Source organism: Periplaneta americana, chromosome 6, assembly GCF_040183065.1.
Source record: "Periplaneta americana isolate PAMFEO1 chromosome 6, P.americana_PAMFEO1_priV1, whole genome shotgun sequence".
Classification (NCBI taxonomy): Eukaryota; Metazoa; Arthropoda; class Insecta; order Blattodea; family Blattidae; genus Periplaneta; species Periplaneta americana.
This window is the reverse complement of record NC_091122.1, coordinates 77,012,057-77,030,553: the sequence shown is the minus strand read 5'-3', so window position 1 is coordinate 77,030,553 and position 18,497 is coordinate 77,012,057. Positions and strand designations below refer to the sequence as shown.

General features: G+C 36.8%; 1 protein-coding gene across 4 annotated transcripts in view; it reads right to left on the bottom strand.

Moving 5' to 3' along the window:
- Positions 1 to 17,358, bottom strand: part of LOC138701442 (zinc finger protein ZFP2-like) — a 36,374-nt gene extending 19,016 nt beyond the window's left edge. The window contains exons 1-5 of one of the 4 annotated variants that reach the window (XM_069828327.1): positions 17,205 to 17,358; positions 9,918 to 10,197; positions 9,597 to 9,730; positions 9,188 to 9,285; positions 6,007 to 6,144 (exon numbers count right to left, since the gene is read on the bottom strand). In XM_069828327.1, coding sequence (XP_069684428.1) covers positions 6,007 to 6,144; positions 9,188 to 9,280 — 231 coding nt within the window. In that variant the 5' untranslated portion in view covers positions 9,281 to 9,285; positions 9,597 to 9,730; positions 9,918 to 10,197; positions 17,205 to 17,358. Of the gene's footprint in view, positions 1 to 6,006; positions 6,145 to 9,187; positions 9,286 to 9,374; positions 9,553 to 9,596; positions 9,731 to 9,917; positions 10,198 to 17,204 lie in introns of those variants that run through there. The other 3 variants (XM_069828326.1, XM_069828325.1, XM_069828324.1) reach the window with 3 other exon arrangements.
- Positions 17,359 to 18,497: the final 1,139 nt, after the last annotated feature.

The window sequence follows — 18,497 nt, the reverse complement described above, 5'->3', positions numbered from 1 at the left end:
AAATGTTGAGGGTTGTGGGATATGATGATAGAGAATGGATTAATCTTGCTCAGGATAGGGACCAATGGCGGGCTTATGTGAGGGCGGCACTGAACCTCCGGGTTCCTTAAAAGCCATTAAGTAAATAAGTAAGCAAGTAAAGAGATAGGTTTGGAAGTAAATCCCGAAATGATAAAGTATATGATTATGTCTCGTGACGAGAATACTGTACGAAATGGAAATATAAAAATTGGAAATTTATCCTTTGAAGAGGTGAAAAAATTCAAATACCTGGGAGCAACAATAACAAATATAAAAGATACTCGGGAGGAAATTGAACACAGAATAAATATGGGAAATGCCTGTTATTATTCGGTTGAGAAGCTTTTATCATTAAGTCCGCTGTCAAAAAATCTGAATGTTAGAATTTATAAAACAGTTATATTACCAGTTTTTCTTTATGGTTGTGAAACTTGGACTCTCACTTTGAGAGAGGAACATAGGTTAAGGGTGTTTGAGAATAATGTGCTTAGAAAAATATTTGGGGCTAAGAAGGATGAAGTTACAGTAGAATGGAGAAAGTTACACAACATAGAATTGCACGCATTGTATTCCTCACCTGACATAATTAAGAACATTAAATCCAGACGTTTGAGATGGACATGGCATGTAGCACGTATGGGCGAATCCAGAAATGCATACAAAGTGTTAGTTGGGAGGCCAAAGGGAAAAAGAGTTTTGGGAAGGCCGAGACGTAGATGGGAAGATAATATTAAAATGGATTTGAGGGAGATGGGATATGATGGTAGAGACTGGATTAATCTTGCTCAGGATAGGCACCAATGGCTGGCTTATGTGAGGGCGGCAATGAACCTCTGGGTTCCTTAGAAGCCAGTAAATAAGTAAGTATATTGTGAAGGAACTGGACAATAAGCAATTCAATGCAAAGTTTGCTGTCATGACGAAAACGCAAATAAATAGGCCCATTGTTAAACATAATATAATATGAAAAATATTGCATTAATGGAAAATAGGGATGCTATAGAGATCCATTGCACGTCACAAACAAAACTGGACGGCAAAACTGACTTTTCTAGAGAGTTGTGTAAAATTCAAGGAAAAAAAAAACCTACTGTAAGACATTTTCAAATGTTCAACGTTTGAATTTCTATAAGTATACAAACACCCGTCTTTTTTATGGTACAATTTTTATAGAATATAGGGATAGGGAAAAACATCGAATTCCAATCATAATCCATTTCGAAAATGTGTGTACATCTACATTTCAGAAAGTCAACTAAATAAGTAATAGGCCTATACATAATTTATTTAAATTTTCATATATTGTTCCCTAATTATGTAGATATGTAAGTAATATATGAAAAGATTTAATGTTATATGAAGTTATGTATCCTAACAGGGATGTGCAACTTAGCCTTGACTACCTATTTTAGGAAGAACTTGTAGTCTACTAAAATTGTTCGTGCACACAGCAAATAGTCCATCTCACCGATGCATACGCACCTTTGTTTATATCGTCGGCATAAAGTGTATACCTGCTAACCGCCACAAAGAAAATTTTACAAATGAAGGAAAAAACTAAGTTTCAGAGTTGATTTAAACTTAGTTTTTTGCTTCCCTTGTAAAATTTTCTTTTTAGCAGTTAGCAGGTTTACACTCTAAGCCAATGATATGACAGTCTGCTCATGCCACACGACTAACATCTAGTATGCTATAGTAAATGTACCATTAACCTTATGTCCACGGGACCATAACCGCGAGGCCTGATCATTACAAAAATGTTCACACAGAGGAGACCACAAAAAAATTAATCGCACTATCACACACAAAACTAAATAATGAGAAGCTATTCAGGAACTCAAGAAATTACCCGAATCGGTTTTGTCAACAAAACACAACGAAAATACGTATGTGCCTGATGGACACACATTTCCTGTTAAGGGTTAAGACACAGTTGTGTCTCATACCATAACATCGTGGTCTAAGGCATTATGTGTGGACTTGCATTACGAAATGAGTGCTGCTTTGAGTCCTTACGGGGAAAGAACTTTATCATGAAATTTCTGCTAGTGTACCGTTTAATTGGTGCACACCCAGCATCATGATGAATTTTGTGAGGTGCGCTAGATGATGAAATCCATTTCGAAAAACAGCTGTAATGACTCGGGGGATAATCATGCTCATCACAAGTTACTGCTATACTACTTGCACGATCGTTCACCTCTGCTGATGCATGTAGACGTGAGGCCAGTAGTCGTCTCGGTACCCTTCATGGGCTGTGATGTCATACATTTTCACAAGATGCACCTCTGGAAGTGATTGAGTTCATAGAAGGTGAATGGCTAGGCACAATCAATCTTTAGATTAGAGTATTTAAATCCATTACACTGTGCACGATGAGACAACATGTTCATGGGCAGTTGTAATAAAATTGTAGCACAATTAATGGACGATATGGGAAGCTATAGAATAAACTGAAGTCATCAAATATAGAAATGCAGAAAAATGATGAACTCTGTTTTCATTATATCACATCCGTCTCCAAGGTATATTGAGTATCTCCATCTAATTATGACAATAACCAAAAAGTCAAAACAGTGACGAAAAACAGAAAAGAAGCAGTATCATCAAATTCAGATAAGACATTGTTGACATTCCCACAAAGACATCATCTGTGGTAAAACATCAAGCTGGTAGATGAGAATGTGCTGTAAGGAGTCTAAATCTTGCTTTGCGTAACTTCTTAAAAATAAATATATTTCAGGAAGGTAAGATTCAAGTACGAATCTAAACACAATAAAAATGGTACCTTTGTACAATTTGCTGATATGTTAAATATTAAACAGTTTGTGTGTAAAACAAAACCATGAATCGTAACAGAGGGTCAAGCATATCTGAATAGCAAAATATGAAAAGTTTTGACTCTACAAATAAACAAAATAAATAACAATTTCATCATAAATCTGAGGATCTTGTCGCATAAAAGCTTTTGCAGTAAGTAGCCTACTTAAATAGAAAGTTTCCAAAATTTCACACAGTTTTAACACAAGTTACAGGTTAAGAAGAAACTGATTAATAAAATTAATACTTGTATAGTGAATATTATAATGACTTTTATCACAAACCAAATTAAATGAGGGAACTACTGTTGTGTAGAGATGACAATTTAAAAAAAAAATGAGTTAAAAGTTACCTATATCAGGACAGAGAAGAACCATTGCACTCCACAAACTCAGTTACCTCACCTCTACACTTCACCATGGAAAAATTAAGTGACACTGGATTATCCTCAAAATTAAAATCTGATGCAAGATGACATTCATGCATTTAGAGTTTATCCTTGTTCCTGTGCAAATCTAATAATTTCTCTTCCTGCAGAACAGAGTGACATAAGAATGAATAAAGTATGACATATATATTATTTTAATGTACCGAAGTACATATGATATTTCCATGCAGATATTCTGCGTCATCATACGATGAAAGAGTAATGGAACGGAGAAAAATTCTCTCCGGCGCCGGGATTTGAACCTGGGTTTTCAGCTCTACGTGCTGATGCTTTATCCACTAAGCCACACCGGATACAACTCCGACGCCGGTTAGAATCGTCTCAGATTAAGCTCCAACTCTTGGGTTCCCTCTAGTGGCCGCCCTCTGCACTACGTCATAGATGTCTATGAACGCAAGACCGAAGTCCACACATGTGCTGAGGTGCACTTGATATGAGTGACTAGTTGGCCGGGATCCGACAGACTAAGCGCATGGAAATATCATATGTACTTCGGTACATTAAAATAATATATATGATATGCGTAAATCACTTCGTGATTTAAGACGGCGCTTATTCCGTCAGATCCCGGCCAACTAGTCACTCATATCGAGTGCACCTCAGCATATATGTGGACTTCGGTCCTGCGTTCATAGACATCTATGACGTAGTGCAGAGGGCGGCCACTAGAGGGAACCCAAGAGTTGGAGCTTAATCTGAGACGATTTTAACTGGCGTAGGAGTTGTATCCGGTGTGGCTTAGTGGATAAAGCATCAGCACGTAGAGCTGAAAACCCGGGTTCAAATCCCGGCGCCAGAGAGAATTTTTCTCCGTTCCATTACTCTTTCATCGAAAGTATGACATGTTAGTCTCTTACATGCTATATCCATATTTTTAAGCTTAGTCATTCCTGCTTTTTAGGCAGAGGAGCATTGTCAGCAGGAGTGTACAGAAGGGTGAATTCCTACCTTGAACTTAAAAAAAAAAAAAAGACTTGAGTATTTCTTATCCATAATCGTTTTCCCTTCTCTAGTTTTTCACTGTCAGAGTAACAAAATCTACATCGACATAAGGCATAGTCCTCCTACCTCTCGTTCAATATAATCTCCATGCTTGATGCTGTGGCACGTTCGAATTATAATAATGTTATCATTATTAAAGAGAGACCTACAGCCTAGTACCGAACTTGTAACAAAATGAACCTGACACAATACGAATTTTAACTTGTTTGTTAAAAATCGGATGAGAGTGAAAAAATTAAGTTTCAAATATTTTCTAAGGATATTATAAATATACCGTAAAATAATAATAATAATAATAATAATAATAATAATCATACACAAAATTTAAAATACCGATAATATAAAATTGTAAACAATTAAAAAAATCCTCCCCCCCTTGACAAAATTTTGCATGCGCCACTGATCGTCAGTGATAATAGGTTTAGTATGATTATACTCACAAATATTTACTTTAGCATAATTTCAAAAAGTTATTTGAAATGACTGGCCTATATGTTTGCTAGGAAGTAATGCTTGTGAATTTTTTCTTCAACAAAGGTAAAGTGAACATCTCATATACTGCTCAAGGCATGTTCATTATCTAGGAAGGTACCTCAAGAAATGAAACGAATTATATACCAAGAAGTAATCCAGTCAAAATAAACTTAAACGGATTTGTATTTAAAAAGATGTAGTGAAGTCAGCAGGTTAACTTATTTACTTATTATGTACGTATTATTGCTGTCATTTTGAGAACTTAAACAATGACATTGCTAACTTTTTTTTTTTTTTTTTGCTTTATGTGTAATAATATTAAATACAGTTCATCAAGAACAATACACGATCAAGTAAAATTGACTCTAGTTTCATGTATGGTGTACCTTATATTATGTGAAAATATGAAATATGTTTCTCAATTCAGTCACGAAATCAGATCATTTTATCTAGCACAACTCAAGTTATTATATCTGTAGTGCTCGGGAAAAGTGGCACAAGTCAAAAATATTAATTTTACAGGAGAAGGAAAAAAACTGTCTTCACACTGGTTTATGTCGATTTGATTTTTTTCTGTATGAATTATTGTAATGGGAGATATACTTATGTCTCTTTTCCTAAGCGAGCAGATGTTCCGTAAGTGACTTATGTCACTTTTCCCAAGCATTGCAGATATGAGGCCATACTTAGGAAAACAGTATGGTAACAAATGAATCACACTTACTGATAAAACAACGAAAAAGCAAAGAGAAGTCAATTCAAAATGAAATGATATTCCTAATGATAATATTTTTCCCTGACAATTTCCATCTCAAACTACGAGTGTCCAAAGCTCATTTTCACAAATTTAAAAATGAATTCAAATGCTGTTTATATTTAGTACAATTCTGAATAAAGAACAATTAATTAAAGCACTCTAGAATGCTAATGTCTCTCTCGTAAACAAGAAGACATTGCGATCTTTAAAACTGTACAGGGACAGCATCATATAAGAAGTATAAAGTCTCCAACACAAAGATTATACAATTACAATGAAAATGTAAGTACAACACCCAACTATAAAGAATCAAACCTATAAGATCAAGGAATAATTAATATTATATTACGAATGTTATATAGCAACCAGCACTGTGGGACAGAAGTGTGGAAATGGTGTTAATACAAGTTAAAAACTGATAGAAGAAGAAGAAGAAGAAGAAGAAGAAGAAGAAGAGTTAGCGCATAAAAGCAACTCCACTTACCTCAGCTTTACACTTCATACGAGCAAAATTAAATGGCACCAGAGTGTCATCCAATTTCATTTCTGACGTGAGGTCATAGTTGTGGTCCACATATTCCTCCTTTATCCGAGTAAAGTGCAAATTCAATAAATTCACAACCTGGAGAACATAGAGACATCATTGTTGTTCTTTAGTCAACTGTCTGTAGAAAGGTTGAAACCTCATAAGCATCACTCATAAGACAACTAAGCTAGGAGGTAATAGGGTAGGGTGGTTAGTTCTCTTCCTCCTCCATTACATACATCACTGGCAAGTAACATATTTAAAAAATCTGACTTAAGATGTAGATCTATAGGTATTCTTTCTCTGAGATATCGTCAAGTGAGACGTACTGCCTATAATAAACAAAAGAAATAACCAGCTGCCATATGCTAAGACCCCTTCGGAAGACTTTGGTTGATTCCATTAGCGTTTAGGTTTATACATGAAGGAATTTCTTACACATCAATCCGCTCTGTTTTTTCTTTGTTTTGTTTGTTTGTTGCTTTTTCTGCTTGGTTATAGGCCAAGTGTTATGAATAATCTATAACGAAGATATATTCAAGGGGTAAATTAGATGTAAAATAAACATCCTTTCCCTAGTCGTGTGAATCAGATGATGTCCGAAGTGGACTTAGACAAATTCACCCTAGAGGAGAGTGGTTATTTTTTGTGTCCAAGGCTGTACATATCAGCCAGGATCCCAATCAGAGCAAGAGACATCGTGAGTAAATTATACTTACTCCTTGGAATTTGATTTAAGTGTTACAGGCAGCATTCTAGTTCTGCATGTCAATGGTTGGCCACTACTTGCAGCATAGGCAAGAAATTATTAAAATGCAAAATAATCCTAAAAAGGTGAGCAGAGATCTAGATTCATTATGCTACGTTTAAGAGTAATGACAATATGACTAAATAAATAAACATAATAATTAGTGTAAACATAAACCTTCCCGAGAATCTTAGTGAGATAATAATAGAAAATTATTTCAAAATTCAATTAAGCCTTCATCTCCTTACATAACCAAGAAATAACTTATCAACGCGTATATAACACTTTCACCAGGGGCGGCTCGTCCATAAGAGTTGTGGAGCTGCAGCACTCCTTGCTTTCACAGGAAAACAAAAATAATATTTATTTTAACTTGTAGAAGAATTGTTACAGCTTTTATTGGTAAACTGCTTTATATTTCATCTGGCCGGGATTATGTATACTTATTATCTTATGCATAATCTTTTTGCACGTCGACTGTACTGGTATTGACACTGCATTCAAAGTCGTCCTGGGATCTGCAGGGTGGGACAGCTCATAGAGAGTATGTCTTGCTAGGTCAGGGGGTAGAGAGGTGAAGAGAAGCAGAGGGAAACTGTCGCTGTTTAAAACCCATATTTCGCTGCAGTGGCTTGCAGAGCCAGGCGACAAGGGAAGATCTTTCCTCCAATCCCACACCGCTATTGTAATGCTACGTCAAATGGATTCTCTAGTCCCTTGAAACTTAATGACAACATTTTTATTTTCTCTTCACATACTTATTGTTGTAGAATCTTATCGAGTTAATATAACGAAATTAATATTCTCTTTTGCCTTATTATTACATATATATCCAGCCTCCAGCAGAACCTAATATTTGCCTAACTCAGAATGATTGCACGAGTATAATCATTTTGATATAGCACATAAAATACGAAAGAGACTTCTTTCCAGTTTTAAAATATTGTTGACCATCATTATATCTGTGTGTTGCTTTGGTTGACGTCTTAGTACCGTAACTTAACAAGTGCAAATGTGCAAGCATGTGTGTGTGTTTGAATTACAGAATATTAATTTTATTTTTCTCAACTTTCCCTTGCGGAGAAGATTGATGTGAAATTAAAGGGTCGTCCGTTACCCGACTTAAATCTTACTCAAGCTTCATCAAGCATATATGTAAGGAAGTTTAACAATGAAATTTACGCTAAGCATTTGTGGTTACATGGATGTGAACAAAAAATTCAATATTTTGTTTTCCTTGCCTCCTCTTCGGTGGTGATGCTGCATGGACTAGGAGTGGTGTGACAGATTTAGGACATTTGCCCCTAAAAATTAAAAAAAGCACTAATCTTCGCAGTCTCATCTGAAAAATGTTGTTTGATTGGCTATGTTAGGCAAAACTAATATTGCTGCACAATTATGTGAAGCGAACAGAGCAAACATTCTCAAGAAATGAGAAAAAATCGTGAAATTATTTTTAAAAATATTGATTGTATCAAATTTTGTGGCCAATATAAACTTCCCTTTAGGGGACATGATGAAAAAAACGATTCGAAGAACCCTGGTGTATTTCGTGGGTTGCTACAGTTCGTTAGTAATCTAAACGAGCCTCTCAAAAATCATTTGGAACATGCCACTGTTTAAAGGTAATTCTAAAACAATTCAGAATGAACTGGTAAATTGCATGTTGAGTGTCTGCCAATCTGAAATTCAGACTGAAATCGATGGTATTAGTTTTTTTTTTTTTAAGCGATTATGCCACAGACGTCTCCCAATTGAGTCAGGAAGTTTTGGTTTTTCGATATGTAATGCATTTATTTTTGTCCTATACTTATTAGTAATGATATCAAGAAGTGAAATTTGTATGTACCAAAATCTACTGCAGCTCCCCCAATCCACAAGTTCACGAGCCTCCACTGACTTTCACACAACAGAAGAAAATAAGATGAAGGATGGATAGAACATATGTATTTCGGTACATCATAATAATAATAAGAAGAAAATAACCTCAATCTATAAGCAGTTTCCCTATAGGCCTATTATTAATTTTATTGTTTTACATGCCTATCTACTCGGAATTATATTTTTATTTGGATGGATCAATATTTTGCATACATATCACAAATCCTAATTAATGAAGCTACAGAAGGAAATAATTCCATTAACTAAGTTGTAGTAAAAAAAAATAATAAATGTGCATGATTTTAAAAGAACTTGAATTAAAAGCTTGTTGGAAACCATAATGTAAATCAAGAGACATGACCATCTCTCAAAAGTATACATCTAAAAAAAAGTACAAGAAACATACAACATGTGATATGATGTCAAATAACACGTGGCAATCTAGACTTGGTTGCATTCAGTGCGACTGTCGCAAATAATATGAAACTACAGTACCGACTTTCAATTCACCTCTGATAAAGGCTTCTTCTCTTCCACATCAGCGCTATGGCTTGTTTCTATACCCAATGGGTCGATGTCTGGTTCAGTCTTGAGCAAATCCATCACAACTGAAAGAATAAATTAAGAAAGTGACATTCATTTACGTGATATGAACTCCTGCAAAATATTTATTAGCTTCTTGTTAGAAATTATTCACCTGCTATATGAGTGAGTGTGGCAGTCATATGTGAGAGACGTATTTTAAGGATTTTTTTTTTTTTATATTCTCAGGAAGTTGGCGTTTCTGGTACTTAGAGATGAGTCAATGAACAAAATTTTGGTTGCTAATTTATCTTCTGTGTCCGAGGTCTGCAAGTGACCAAGAAAAATTACGGAGCAGCAATTTGCACTCTCACAGGAAATGGTTAAACATGCTTACCCAAGATGACAATTTCGGACCCTGCATCTTTTGTTTCTATATTTATTGTTCTTTTGAATTATTATCAATGACTGAAATGATTGTGATGGGTCTTAATTTGTGTCTTCGTGTTTTTTGGAGATGATGGCTCCTATCTGAAAGGAATATTTATGCTTAAAAATACAGCCTCTTGGTGCAGAATGAGTACCAATGAAAGAAATTGCTCGATGTCTGAAAATGGACAGAAACACCGTAAGAAGGTGGGTAAGAAAGGAAAAGAGTGATGTCACAGACTAAAAGTTCATGATCAGACATACAATGAAACGAAACTAATTTCATTACCTTAACTAGTCGTTCTCTTGTGAACCAGGTCGCTGGTTCTTTGATCATGCGTACTGCCTCCTTTCTGGGACTTACAAAATATTTGTGCGACAAAACTTTTGTCTAAGACTATACACCACCGGGATAAAGTGCCTCGGCATCTTCTATAATAGCGTAGAAAAGCTCTTGGTGGAGCCATGAATAATCCTTTTGCCATAAGTATTCACACAGGTGATTACTCAGGTCGTCCTTGCACATGCTTTCTCGAGCCAGACATCGCAAGGTGTGCAATTTCTCCAATCTAGGTGGACAAAAATCAAATTTTGACTTGTTAAGTTAAGCATAGGTGAAAATGAATTCATGTTCTTGAACATTTGGAGAACACTGGTGGAAACAGTTTTTACTATTTTATCAGCAGCAAGCTACTTTTAGAAGGGTATGAACGAGTTCTTTGTAACACTTCTCGCTCCTGTTCAGTCGTAGACAGAGAGGATTCCTATGTGGGTGAAAAAGAGACGATTGTAGTGATTTATTGTGTTGTGAGACACGGAATCTGTTCAGCTAGGTACATTCTTACTAATATAACTTCAATTTCAAGTTTACAAAGTATTTTTCTTCTTACAATATGGTTTAAATAACACAATTGAAAAATACATATTCTTAAAGTTCTCCAAATATAATGTGACGTTTAGTATAGTCGGTCACTTCCGGTTACAACAATATTTTTGCCATTTAATACAGCATCATTTAGAGTGTTGAATCCTGTTTTAAAGTTTGCGCGTTCTTGTGTATTTATCAGCAATTAATTTTTTTTTTCAGTGGTGGGACATACAGTAACGCAGCAACTGTTTCACATTTGGCTCAACAGCAAAAAAGAATAATGGAATAAGGAAGTTTTTAATCACTGTGTGAGAGTTTAGGCCTGGAAAATTATTCATATGACATCGAACATCAGGTTAAAAATACAATGGACAGAGATTCATCTAACCTTAACAAACACACCGTGGATCAGAACGCAAATCTAGTAATTGAAAGAAATTAATAATTTCTCTGCATTGTAACAGATTTTTATAAAACTTCGTACAGCCTTACAGATGGGATATATTTTTCGTGTACAAACTCTGATTACGTTTGCACGAGAAAAACTACCCCTTTAGAGAGGGTGCATATAGAAACATTGATAACTTCTCTCCTATCTAACAGATTTTTATGAAACTTTATACTGAAGTATGAGGTAGCATATAATTTTTTTTACGAAGTATGAGTATGTTTCTAAAGAGGAACTACACCTTTATAGTGGTGTATTTAGATAAAATTAATACAGTAACTTCTCTCCTACATAATATATTTTTATGAAACTTTGTACAACAATTAGGTCTACAGACAGCATACAGATATAATCAGAATTTGTACACAAAAATATATGCTATCTGTAACTCGTGTACAAAGTCTCATAAAACTCTCTTAAGTAGGTTATTTTACGATGCTGTATCAACATCTAGGTTATTTAGCATCTGAATGAAATGAAGGTGATAATGCCGGTGAAATGAGTCTGGGGTCCAGCACCGAAAGTTACCCAGCATTTGCTCGTATTGGGTTGAGGGAAAACCCCGGAAAAAACCTCAACCAGGTAACTTGCCCCGACTGGGATTCGAACCCGGATCTTAAGTAGGAAAGAAGTTAATTTTATTTAAACGCATCCCTATAAAGGGCAGTTCGTCTTATGGAACCATAAATATAGTTTGTCTATGTAACTGTAAAATCATTATTATTAAGTTTTTTCTTAATTATTTTGTAATAAAATAGATACTAACATATTTTTAAGTATGATATAAGCCTCAAGCCCCGTAGCACACTATACCATACCGAGAACTATATGAGGGGCTCAAACCAGAGTGGACCAAGTCGACCAGTGGCCAGTTGAAGAAAACTTAGATTTATTCATTGTCATAACAAACAAAGTCCATAACTCATTTGTTACTCCACATTTGTTACTCCTATGGAAGGTGAAGGTTGCTAAGCATGAATCAGGAACTTTAAGACTCAATTTCTCAAAATTATTCCAGAAGGACTTGGTCCACTCTGGTTGTGAACTCCTCATATACTATACAAAGTCTTTGGGTTTGATATGCACTGATAAAAGTAAAGTTACATAAATTTGAACATCTGACTTTCTATTAATTGTTCAACTTCATTCAGGTAATATAAATTTTATAGGCTACAATCAGATTAATTTACCTGTGCGAGCGGAAAACATAGATGGTGGGGTAGCTATGTTTTAAAAAAATCGCTAGCTGACCAACGTCACCTATGCCTTATTCTGTGCTAAAGGAAAGCATTTTACATAACTCGACAAACGCATTACGTATTTTTTTTCTGTAGTGAACAGGTTTAAATCTGTACTGAAAAAATTTTGTTATAAAACAGATATTGACGTAATTTAAAGTATAATATAGCCCTAAGCTTAAAGCTAAGTACACATTTTCTGTCCTCTTTTTTCGAACAATGTCCTCATTTTTGAAGCCTTGTGCCCTCTTTTTTATCGATGATAATCTGGTCACCCTACCTATAAGATCTCTATATTTCCTGCCTGGGATCTGCAAGCATGAGTGACATTACATGGTGGGTAAAAGCAGTACAGGTAGTATATGCTCGTGCATGCGCACTCTCTGTTTTACAGACGAAGCTAACATGCGCAATGCTTCCAGATTCCAGGCAACTAGTGTACAAAGTTTCACAAGAATCCGGCCGCACTACCTCCATTTCTATAAAAAGCTTTAACAGCTATTGCAATGGTCAAACATTGTTTCTGTCAAAAACCTAGAAGAGAGATTCCTCTAACATATTGGTTTCTGCAAATGGCGTAGTATGGTTAAAGAAATGACGGTCAAACCACCACCGCCACCACCACCACCACCACCACCACCACCACCACCACCACCGCAGGTTCATTGCAGCCTTCACATAAGCCCACCATCGGTCACTACCCTGAGCAAGATTAATCCAGTCCCTACCATCATATCCCACCTCCCTCAAATCGAGTTTAATATTATCCTCCCAACTACGTCTCGGCCTCCCCAAAAGTCTTACTCCCTCCAGCCTCCCAACTAACAATCTATATGCATTTCTGGATTCGCCCATACGTGCTACATGCCCTGCTCATCTCAAACGTTTGGATTTAATATTCCTAATTATGTAAGGTGAAGAATACAATGCGTGCAGTTCTGCGTTGTATCACTTTCTCCATTCTCCTGTAACTTCATCCCTCTTAGCCCCAAATATTTTCATAAGAACCTTATTCTCAAACACTCTTCATCTCTGTTCCTGTCAAAGTGAGAGTCCATGTTTCACAACCATACAGAGCAACCGGTAATATAACTGTTTTATAAATTCTAACTTTCAGATTTTTTGATAACAGACTACATGACAAAAGCTTCTGAACCGAATAATAACAGGCATTTCCCATATTTATTCTGCGTTTAATTTCCTCCCGAGTGTCATTTATATTTGTTACTGTTGCTCCAAGTTATTTGAATTTTTCGAAGGATAAATCTCCAAGTTTTATAGTTCCATTTCGTACAATATTCTGGTCATGAGACATAATTATATACTTTGTCTTTTCGCGATTTATTTCCAAACCTATCGCTTTACTTGCTTCAAGTAGAATTTCAATGTTTTCCCTAATCGTTTGTGGATTTTCTCCTAACATATCCACGTCATCCACATAGACAAGAAGTTGATGTAACCCATTCAAGTCCAAGCCCTTTCTGTTATCCTGAACTTTCCTAATGGGATATTCTAGAGCAAAGTTAAAAAGTAAAAGTGATAGTGCATCACCTTGCTTTAGCCCGCAGTCAATTGGAAAAGCATCAGATAGAAACTGGCCTATATGGACTCTGCTGTAAGTTTCACTATGACACATTTTAATTATACGATGAAAGAGTAATGGAACGGAGAAAAATTCTCTCCGGCGCCGGGATTTGAACCCGGGTTTTCAGCTCTACGTGCTGATGCTTTATCCACTAAGCCACACCGGATTCTACCCCGGCGTCGGAAGAATAGTCTCAGTTTTAAGTTCCAACTCTTGGGTTCCCTCTGGTGGCCGCCCTCTGCACTACGTCATAGATATGTATGAACCTAGGACCGAAGTCCACACATGTGCTGAGGTGCACTCATAATGAGTGACTAGTTGGCCGGGATCCGACGGAATAAGCGCCGTCTTAAATCACGAAGTGATTTACGCATATCATATATATTATTATAATGTACCGAAGTACATATGATATTTCCATGCAGATATTCTGCGTCATCATACGATGAAAGAGTAATGGAACGGAGAAAAATTCTCTCTGGCGCCGGGATTTGAACCCGGGTTTTCAGCTCTACGTGCTGATGCTTTATCCACTAAGCCACACCGGATTCTACCCCGGCATCGGAAGAATCGTCTCAGTTTTAAGCTCCAACTCTTGGGTTCCCTATGGTGGCCGCCCTCTGCACTACGTCATAGATATCTATGAACCTAGGACCGAAGTCCACACATGTGCTGAGGTGCACTCGTAATGAGTGACTAGTTGGCCGGGATCCGACGGAATAAGCGCCGTCTTAAATCACAAAGTGATTTACGCATATCATATATATTATTATAATGTACCGAAGTACATATGATATTTCCATGCAGATATTCTGCGTCATACGATGAAAGAGTAATGGAACGGAGAAAAATTCTCTCCGGCGCCAGGATTTGAACCCGGGTTTTCAGCTCTACATGCTGACACTTTATCCACTAAGCCACACCGGATTCTACCCCGGCATCGGAAGAATCATCTCAGTTTTAAGTTCCAACTCTTGGGTTCCCTCTGGTGGCCGCCCTCTGCACTACGTCATAGATATCTATGAACCTAGGACCGAAGTCCACACATGTGCTGAGGTGCACTCGTAATGAGTGACTAGTTGGCCGGGATCCGACGGAATAAGCGCCGTCTTAAATCACGAAGTGATTTACGCATATCATATATATTATTATAATGTACCGAAGTACATATGATATTTCCATGCAGATATTCTGCGTCATCATACGATGAAAGAGTAATGGAACGGAGAAAAATTCTCTCCGGCGCTGGGATTTGAACCCGGGTTTTCAGCTCTACGTGCTGACGCTTTATCCACTATGCCACATCGGATTTTACCCCAGCGTCGGAAGAATCGTCTCAGTTTTAAGTTCCAACTCTTCGGTTCCCTCTGGTGGCCGCCCTCTGCACTACGTCATAGATATCTATGAACCTAGGACCGAAGTCCACACATGTGCAGAGGTGCACTCGTAATGATATGCGTAAATCACTTCGTGATTTAAGACGGCGCTTATTCCGTCGGATCCCGGCCAACTATTCACTCATTACGAGTGCACCTCAGCACATGTGTGGACTTCGGTCCTAGGTTCATAGATATCTATGACGTAGTGCAGAGGGCGGCCACCAGAGGAAACCCAAGAATTGGAACTTAAAACTGAGACGATTCTTCCGACGCCGGGGTAGAATCTGGTGTGGCTTAGTGGATAAAGCGTCAGCACGTAGACCTGAAAACCTGGGTTCAAATCCCGGCACCGGAGAGGATTTTTCTCTGTTCCATTACTCTTTCATTGTATGATGAAGCAGAATATCTGCATGGAAATATCATATGTACTTCGGTACATTATAATAATATACATTTTAATTAATCGAACTAGTTTCTTGGGAATACCAAGTTCAATAAGAATATTATATAAAACTTCTCTTTAACTGAGTCATATGCCTTTTTCAAATCTATGAATAACTGATGTACTGTATCCTTATATTCCCATTTTTTCCTCCAATATCTATCGAATTCAAAAAATCTGATCAATAGTCGATCTATTACGCTGAAACCACACTGATCATCCCCAATAATTTCATCTACATATCACGATAATCTTCTCAAAAGAATATTGTACAAAATTTTGTAGGACGTCAACAAAAGTGACATTCCTTGCAAGTTACTACAGTTAAGTCTTGTACCCCTTCCTAAAAATAGGTACGATTATGGACTCCTTCCATTGTTCTGGTACAATTTCCTTTTCCAAAGTAGGAAGTACAAGTTTATAAATTTCGCTAGATAGGCTAAGGCACTTCCACCCTCTTCTATTAATTCTGCTGAAATTTGATCGATACCAGGAGACTTGTACTTTTTCAGATTTTCTATCGTAATTTCGACTTCAGAAAGCGTGGGTTCGGATATGAATGGCTCAGCACTTTGTATTTGAATTTGGATCTCATCCTATTTGGCCTATGTATATTTAGTAGTAGTTCAAAATAGTTTTAACATCTGTTCAGGACTGAATGGGAGTCTGCAAGCAAGTCACTATTCTCATCCTTGATCACCTTTACCCTTGCCTGATATCCGTTTTTAAATTCCTTTATATCCTTACATAAATCTCGAATGTTTTTATTCTCACTATTTTGTTTCTACCGCTTTCAGTTTTTCCTTCAAGTAAAGTCTCTTTTTATTCCTAAGTGTACGTCTTGCTTCCCGTCTTTCATTGATATAATTATCTCTATTCTCAACTGGATCCTGTAAGAATTTCAATTTTGGATGTTTTCTTCTATTTGCTATAATGGAACAATCTTCATAAAACCAAGTTTTTTTTCTTAGTTTCATAATAACGTATGCTCTGCTCAGCTGCAATTTTGATATTATCTCGGATATTCTCCCATACTCTATTAATATCTAACTCTTCCTCAACTTTGTCGGAAGTTGCTAAAGCAACAAATCTATTCGAAATTTCGACCTGATGACTTTGCTTAGTTTCCTCGTCTTTTAATTTCAGAATACTGAATATACTAATTGTTGCTCTACTCTCTTGGCTACTGATAGTCTTCCTCTTAATTCTCCAATTAGTCAGAATTACAGTCTGCCCTCCTGAAAGTTCGAATATCTACTATACTAGTATGTCTTCATTTATCTATCAAGATGTGATCTATTTGGATGTCTGGAGAAATCTAAGTAGACCTATATTTATGTATATCCTTATGGGGTAATGTTGTACTTTCGACTATTAAATTCTTTGATGTGGCAAAGTTGACTAACCTAACTCCATTGTCATTACTAGTTATGTGTAGGCTCTCTTTTCCAATAGTTGGTTTACTACTACTACTAAAGTAACCACTTTGACTCTGGGATATCATTTGCTCCAAATAGCCTATTTTTTCGAAGTGATCAGATCACAATTCATTACTTAGGACTGTACATATATGTAACTAAATGTTGCACTATTTGGAAGGGCAAATATCTTAATACCTGTTTTTAGCGTTCAGTGTAAAACTTTCGCCACGAAACTTGATTTAACAGTACTGGTCAGCATGTAGCAGATCAAGGAAGCCCTGTCAAACACGTGTCCCTTTTATATTTAGCCGTGTTGCACAGTGGTTTAAAAATTTAAATTATGGTTTATTTAACTTAACGACGCTCGCAACTGCCGAGGTTATATCACAGTCGCTGGTGTACCGGAATTTTGTTCCGCACGGCTTATTTTACATGCTAGTAAATCTACTGACATGAGCCTGTCGTATTTAAGCACACTTAAATGCCATCGACCTGTGCTGGAATCGAACCCGCAACCTCGAGCACAGAAGACCAGCGTTATACCGACTACGCTATAGGCATCCAACAAGAAAAACTCAGTGTGCAGAAACCAACGGGCGTGACTGTCTCGCGCAGATGACGTATGCTCCCGTGCCCACCATGCTCTCACGCCTACTGCAGGGGTGGGGGGGGGGGTAAGAGGGGTATAGCATGCGCGACGCGGGGAATTCAAGCTGAGTTTTGCTTGTAGGTTACTGTCTTCGCACTACGAGTTGGCGCGTGGAGTGGTTAGGGGGGACGGGGGGAATTTTACGCTACACTCTGACCTGAAAACGTCAGTCAACTTAACTGGCTACAAGGGAACGAAGTCATACATAAAAGATTCCTCATCTTCGATGTTGCTATCGTTATGGCTGTCATCACCACTCTCATCATTGCTGTCATCGTCACTGGTGTCCACGTTGCCAACATTAATAATTATGAACTCGTCTATAACGTCCTCCATTATTGCGTCTTTCTCCCAGTAGTAGTTTTCAATATCAGTCACATGTTTACAGTATCCAGTCCAGTCTTCTTTAGTTACAGATTTGAGTTCTTCTTGCACAAGTTCTTGCAGTCTTAACAGTGACATATCATCCATTGTGTTGTGTGATTAGATTAGATTAGATTAGATCTTTATTAGCCGAATAGAATTACAAGCATTCATGGCGTCGTCAGTACACAAGAAAAATGACATAACATACAATATAATACAAAAATAGACTTAATTCTAAATAAATTTAACAGTTTAATATTAAGTGACATGCAAATTGATCTTCAGTCTCCACTGTTCTATCTAGTATCTTCTCTTTTTGCTTTTCCCTGTCTTTTCTTCAACTCTGAGTTACCTGAAACATAAATGGTCAAGGGCAGTATCAAGAAACGTTAAATTCTAAAATTTTAAATTTAGATATTCATTTGTGCAAAATGGCATATGTGTTAATAAAATGTTCGTTACCTCTTTTTTTA